The 7,500-nt window shown below is 44.6% G+C and overlaps 1 protein-coding gene across 1 annotated transcript in view; it reads left to right on the forward strand.

Annotated features, from left to right (window-relative positions):
- Positions 1–6,215, forward strand: part of snx29 (sorting nexin 29) — a 110,911-nt gene extending 104,696 nt beyond the window's left edge. Inside the window, exon 21 of the mRNA XM_056577154.1 lies at positions 3,227–6,215. Within this exon, the coding sequence (XP_056433129.1) occupies positions 3,227–3,353 (127 nt within the window). The 3' untranslated portion in view covers positions 3,354–6,215. The remainder of the gene's footprint in view (positions 1–3,226) is intronic.
- The last annotated feature ends 1,285 nt before the right edge of the window (positions 6,216–7,500 follow it).

The following is a 7,500-nucleotide window of genomic DNA, read 5'->3' on the forward strand; positions in this document are numbered from 1 at the left end:
CTCATTCATTTTTCAACCGTTTACCATCGTTCAAACCATTGAACAAATCTACACACTTGTATCTTCAATACTATCGAACGGAATTTTGATAGCATTTATACTTTTTTCAGAATCACAGTTTTAGTTTCAAACCGGCATTGTTTTCAGTTGCTTATAATAATTTAGGTCACCATAACAACGCCGGTAAACAAACCCCGCCGAATAGTCGAATCTCTGGACTGAAAAAGCAGATCTGATTCGACTCTGAAAATTCAGAGTCGGGGACCCTGAATGAATCTGTGCAAACTGGCAGTTTACACAGATTAAGATGTTCAAATGTATTTAAAAAAGGTTAAATTGTGTTAAGAAATGTGTTTAAAAACGCACAAAGATGTTGTAATGTTTCAGAAATATGTTTAAAATGTTTAAAAAATATGTTTCAAATGTTTAAAAAATATGTTTCAAATGTTTTAAAATTATGATCAGAGATGTTTAAAATGTGTAAAATAATTAAGATAGCTTTCAAAACACAGGTCTTTAGAAAAGAAAAAATTGGGGGGGGGGGGGGGGGGGGCTCAGCTGAATTTTTTTCTCTGAGGGGGGGCTCACTCTCTCAGGAACCCCAGGAACCTTTGCCCGCAATGATTTATAATCGAAAAAAGATATGTTATTTTTAAATAATACATCAAACATTATTCTCTTCATGTCAATGCAATTTGCTACTCTAACAAATATATGGTATGGTTCAAATGTAATATAGAATAAAGATATAGAATAAAATGAAATGTAGCATCGCCCGTAGAATTGTAATTTGAAATGGAACACCCCCATCTTAGACTTACATGGTCTAGCATCACACTACAAATGCATCGTTTAATTTTCCTATTTGGTGAACACGACGAAAGCCATGTAGTAATCTGACAATGTTTGCGGAGCAGTTAATGTTAGACAAACATTTGAACACACAGGCTAATAAATCATTTAACAAGTAGATTTCAATGAGCATATATGCAGTGTGTGTGTGGTCCTGTGTTTGTGTGTGTGTGTGTGTGTGTGTGTGTGTGTGTGTGTGTGTGTGTTTACAATTTACATGCATGAGTGTTTGTGTGTTTGTTTGTGGGCTTTTGCATGTGCGAGTGTGTGGCCCTGTGGGTCTGTGAGGGTGCGTGTGCAGCCATGAGTACGTGTGTGTGTTCCTGCTCCTGTATTCCTCCCAGTAACACTTGGGTCAACTATCCCTCCCGGTCACTCGTTTGTCGCGGCGTAGCGTCTGGATGGTTGACTGTAATGAAGAGTTGGTGGTCAAGCCGCTAACGTTTGGCCGCATCAGAACTATTAGCCCGCGACAAGTCCCCCCGCAGCCCAGACACAGGACAGCCTGGCTGCTGCCGACGCTGTTTGGACCGCGTCTACATCTTCACGCCTAATTAATTGAACACAAACAAGCCCTCGCTCAGTTCGAATTGAACACTTGAGTCTGGTGGCAGCTTGTCCTCACAGCTTCCCCATGCCCTTTGAAGTGTTGATGGGCTGATTCGCAGACGTTACGTGTCGGCCAATCGTGGGCCTGAATCCCGATCGTCATGAGTTTCTGATTGGGTATCGCTGCTGACCTGTTCTGTCCCCCCCCCCCCCCCCAAAAGGTGCCTTCAGACCCTCGCATACTGACTTCTTTGTGTTGTGTTGTCAGCGATTTGGGCAATGCAATTTGCACACGATTATAACCCGTATTCTTCCAGTCCTTTTAGCCTGAACCCCTGCAGTGGTGCCACTTAATGCTGGTGTTTACTACGGCGTTACTGAAACGCTGTTAGTGGCTGTCAGGGTTGACATCCAAGTAGGGAGTTTAACGCACACGCGCGCACAGTAACCCCCTCCTGCGTATCCAACTCTCAAGCATTTTTCATAATAATTGAGAGGGTGACGATAAGCATTTTTGTGTTTATACTGCTCTTTGAGAAATTGATTGTTTCCACTGAACCTGGACAAACAACAGCATTGAGTGATGATTAGGCCTTCCACAAACCATCCAGACCACGTTCCTTTCATTGATTGTCGCCCTTACTTTGGCCATCGATTCCGGTCCATGTCAATGTCCATCGTTTACAGCTTCCACCTCCACTTCCTTGACGACACTCCCTATAAGCCTGTCTTTTATAACGTTGGTTTGGCGAGAGCTGATTCTACCCTCCAACACATCACCAGCCGATGAAGCGTGCGATTGGTCCCAGACCGGCCGATGGACAGCTCGGTCAGTGGGGGCGCAGCGTCATGGTTGTTGTTCCACAACAGGAGGGACCGGGGGGCCTCTGACTGTTCACTTTGTAGCACTAATCAGAGCAGGAAAGACAAAGCAACAGCCTGTGTTTCAGCAGAGAGACGATCTTTAACCTTGCTCTCCATGACGGGGAGGGGGTGGCAAAGGCACAAGCAATCGCAAGTTCAGGGAGTGGGAACGCGTCTTCAGGAAGCCCCTGTGAATCACCCGGGAATCATTAGGACTTTGTCTGACAAGAGCCGCTGTTCATTCATCCACCCGTCCCATCCGTGCTCGGTTTCGAGGGCAGGGTGCATCTAGGCCGCCATTCCCTCCAGAGTTTCACTAGTGGGGCGACGAGAGAGAAAAAAAAAAAAGAAAGGAAATGATCCGAGTTTGATCGCAAATGTCTGTAATTTGATTCAGTGGGTGACCGACCAAAGCCTCACAGTGTCCTGATAAAACCGGGCGATCTCTGGGCTCACCGGTGGTTCGGAGGAGATTGTGGCTCTTTCGGATGAGATACCGGACATTTCTGTTCACGGTAAGCCGCTGGGAAAACGTTGTTTATGAAGATGATACAGCCGTGCGTGCCCAGGAGAGAGTCTGTCCCCGGCACCGGGTTTAGGAGCAGACAAGTGTGAGTGCCTGAACGTCACTCTGTAGACCGTACTGTGCATTTAATATGGGTTCTGTTTTGTTTTGCGCTGTTCAACACAATATGGGGTTATTGAATTGAACACAAAAACGCATAATCCACACTCAAGTGGGTGGTTTTTAAGTAAAAGACAAAAGGTGGCTTCTGCTGGCAAACCCCATTAAACATGAATAGCCTTTTTGTGTTTCCGTGTGTAACTCGGAGCACTTGGATATTTAACGTGCTGCCGATGAACAATGCATGAGTTGTTCCAGGGCGAAGGCACAGAAAAGTTTCAGTAGGATTTCCCCAACAAAAATACCAAACTAAAGTCATGTTGTTCTGCCTTCCAGGGACACGCCCCAGACCACAGACGGTGGGGCCAAGACGGTGCGCTCCAAACCCTCATCGCGCTTCCCCAGACTGGGCCGCAGTCGCAACCAGGACGCCCGTCCGGAGCCCCAGAGCGGCGACCTCTAACCCCCGGAACACAGAACCAAACCAATGAAAACCAGACCTGTTCTATTTGACTGGATTGGCACCCGATTGGCCGAGATCCAGGAACTCCCTATTTTTTGGTCTTGGGTGTCAGAGGATGGTGTTGCTGTGGTAAAACCTGGACCGTTTTTGGAGGTAAACGTTAGGGATTTTTATCGCTGGGGATAACTGGAGTCTGATGATCAACGGTCATTCAAGATGGATGACATTGAGGTTGAAGGTCACAGCACAAGGGCGACCGGAGTAGTTGTAGGTCATCATGGGAAGAATATCTAGAGAACTGTTCCCTTGGGCTGCTCACCGGCGCTCCAGTAGCACTGAGACCTGTTCTCACCTCAGTGAGAGGCCAGAGGACAGAGACAGAGACTGCCCTGGCTGTACACTGACTTCTCTGAGGTTGGACTGAATTTTTTACAACGATTATTAGATGTCAGTGCCGCTTTCTTTTTTGTTTTGTAGTACAGCTGTACCACGGGGTGACGGTGCCTACAGTGTCTGTAGACAGCGAGTGTGGATATCTTGTGTGGATGACTGAAGGGGGAACCAGGTGGGAACCAGTTGATGGACGGTCAACAGGTGCTCCTCAAGAGAAATCTTCTTTTAGTAAATGTGTTTGTTTGTTTGCTTTGTGTTTGTCCAAATAGGATCATTAAGGTGCCATTAGGTTTTCATCAGCCAACCACTAGCGTCCTTGTAAACGTAAAGGCTTCAGACAGTTGGGCAGGTCTCAAGTCCATTGTATTTTCCAAAAAGTTGAACCTGGTTTATTTTGCTATACTGCACACCCCTAACAACCCAACCTCCACTACCAAACTAAACACACACAGATCAACATATGTTAGAGGTCATCTACAGATGTAAGAGTTCATCTACAAATGTTAGAGTTCATTAACGGATGTTAGAGTTCATCTACAGATGTTAGAGTTCATCTACAGATGTTAATTCATCTACAGATGTTAGGGTTCATCTACAGATGTTAAAGTTCATCTACAGATGTTAGTTCATCTACAGATGTTAGAGTTCATCAACAGATGTTAGAGTTCATCTACAGATGTTAGTTCATCTGCAGATGTTAGAGTTCATCAACAGATGTTAGTTTGTCTCCAGATCGTAGTTCATCTACAGATGTTACAGTTCATCTACATATGTTGTAGTTCATCTACATATGTTGTAGTTCATCTACAGATGTTAGTTCATCTACAGATGATAGAGTTCATCAACAGAGGTTAGAGTTCGTCTACAGATGTTAGTTCATCTACAGATGTTGGTTCATCTACAGATGTGAAAGTTCATCTACAGATGTGAAAGTTCATCTACAGATGTTGAAGTTCATCTACAGATGTTAATCTACAGATGTTAATCTACAGATGTTTCGAGGTAATCTGCCCCTGGCCAAGAACAACACAGCATTTCTAAAAGGCTTAACTAAAAACTGTTGTTGGGATGTTTGTGAGCGGGACGATGTGGTGTTACGGCCTAACGAACCACTCGACACTTGAAGGAAGCCGGGGTTGCTTGTTAGGGATCATGATGAGGTTAATGGTGCATCGGGTATTCTTCTGAGACAGAAGCTCATGCATATTGATGCCTCCGTCAAGTCGTAGTAGTTTGGGGAATGTGTTAAAACCAAACAGGGATGTCTTTGTGCGAGGAGGAGTGCCTTTTGAAAAAGCTTTTTATTTTATTGTGTTTTTGATGGGGGGGATGCTGAGAAAAAAATGGAATGCCGTTGTTTTATTCGCTGTGGTAAAGAGGAAGAGGTAATTACACGTACGTTGTTTGTCGGGGCGTTGTTTTGGGTCAGCTCGCTTTGACAAATGACATTTAAATAATTCACAGATCCAAGGCAGATATTCTACATCGCACACAGTATTTATACACCCCCACGACATCTCATTGTGCCATGTGCTGGACACACACTATCAAAGCTAATTACAATGGCAGAGCAAACAGAGAAATCAGGCGCAGACTTTTCAGATGAGTCATCAAAGTGTTGCAGATTAAACGCATTTGTGGATTTTCTTCTTTCTTTTATGAATTATGTATTGTAATGCAACGTTGATGCCTCTATTGTTATGTTTTTTATTATTGTCCTTGTTGATTGACTGCTTGTCCCTTATTCAGAGGATTTCTTGTATAGAACTGATATTGGCACATTTACAAAAAAAAGAGTATAATCACTTTTCAATGAACTGTCGATATAACTTTAGGATCGCTAGTATGTCAGAACTTCTGTTTGTACCAAAATGTAGCCTATATTATAGCTATTACATTGACTATTACAGTGATATTAGGTGCAGAAAATGCCAAGAACATCTAGATAAGGTGAACACAACCTGCCTCCTGCTATTTTTAGCGTTAGCATTCAAGCTAGTTCTTCTTCGGCTATGGACATTGAACAAAATGGTGTCCGTAGCGTAGACTGCTGGGAGTGGGACGATACGCTTGGAAATGCTGGGGAAATATCCATACATATTAGCGCTGCCACGAATCTAAAGACCTTTTTTATATTTCAAATCACTCGTACGACCAAGACGGGAAGACGCCATGTGGACCACGCTATGGCTCTCCCATCTGGGAACGTTTTTTCGCTTCATATACGTATCACAAACTCGCCTCAAACACAGCCTAATGTCCCGGTTTCACTCAATCCTCTCCAGGAAACGAAGGCTCACCTGGAGAGGCAGAGGAAGAGACTTCATGCATTGAGATGTAGCCAATGTGTTCACCTTGCATTACTGTGCTCGTGTACTCCAGTGACTCCCCTATCATGACGGTTGCCTTCACAGTGTTGAGTGTTTGAACAATAAAGATGTACAGTCCCTTATACAACAAAGGGCTCCTTCTTTTCATATATATATATATATATATATATATATCCTATATATACACACAGCGTGTGTCCTATACCTGCAGTACAAAATGATGCTGTGTGTGTGTGTGTGTGTGTGTGTGTGTGTGTGTGTGTGTGTGTGTGTGTGTGTGTGTGTGTGTGTGTGTGTGTGTGTGTGTGTGTGTGTGTGTGTGTGTGTGAGTTCACATGTTCATAATGGGAGCCCTCATGCATGCAAAGGCATGAAGGTGCTCATATGTTCGTGTACACGTGTGAAAATGTGCCGATGTATAAGCATTAATCAATGAACGCCTCAAGCCATTGTATGTTATTTGGTGTGTGTTTGTGTGTGTGTGTGTGTCGCTGGGAAAATGGAAGATTGGTCAAATGGATGATGATGATGATTGTGGCAACTGGGAATAACTGACAGATATGGCCATCTTCTCACTCGGCGTCTGAATCTCCCGGTACATCTGTTTAGCTTGTCGAACGGTTGTTTAACGTTTGCTGCGTCGCTAATCTGGCCCTAAGCCTCTATTCATACCCAGCCCGGCGTTGGGAGGAGAACACAACGGCTTACATTCCAGAAGGATACTTATGGCACCACATCGCTGGAAGAGGAGGAGAATAGCAAGATTTGGAGAATAGCATTTGGAGAGCTGCTCATTGTCTGTTGACCAGCAAATTGGTGATGAGCCCATTCAGGATGTGGATGGCTGCTGCTGGCGGTTGGGAGTTGGACGGTCCACACCACACACACACACACACACACAGACACACACACACACACACACACACACACACACACACACACACACACACACAGAACACACGCGCGCACACGCATACGACCTTCCAGCCAAGTACGCAAAGCACAGCTCACCTGGAATGTTTTCTATTGTCTGAGCTGATTCCCGGATACGGGCGTTGAATCAGGGCTAAACTGCACTCTGTTCCACCGAAAAGGAGATGGAGCGAATGTATTCACGAGAATCCAGGAGCTCATGAATAAAATAAGAGCCAATGTATGCATTTATGCATCACTTCGACGTGTTGCACCTGCTTCACAAGGTCTGGTTGTGGTCCCTCTCTCCCTCAGTATTCGGTCTCTCAGAGGTCAGTCCACCCTGCTGTTTGGTCCTATTGTTTAGGGATTTAGCAAGGGTATGATGCTACCTGCTTCATGTAGAGAGAGGGAGCATCATGCCCTGTGGGTCAGTGTCGAGCCGAAATATCCTCTCAATCAAACTCGGAATCTAAATGTAAGGGTCTGAATTACTACACACAGTATATGTG

This window comes from Gadus chalcogrammus, chromosome 18 (genome assembly GCF_026213295.1).
Source record: "Gadus chalcogrammus isolate NIFS_2021 chromosome 18, NIFS_Gcha_1.0, whole genome shotgun sequence".
NCBI lineage: Eukaryota > Metazoa > Chordata > Actinopteri > Gadiformes > Gadidae > Gadus > Gadus chalcogrammus.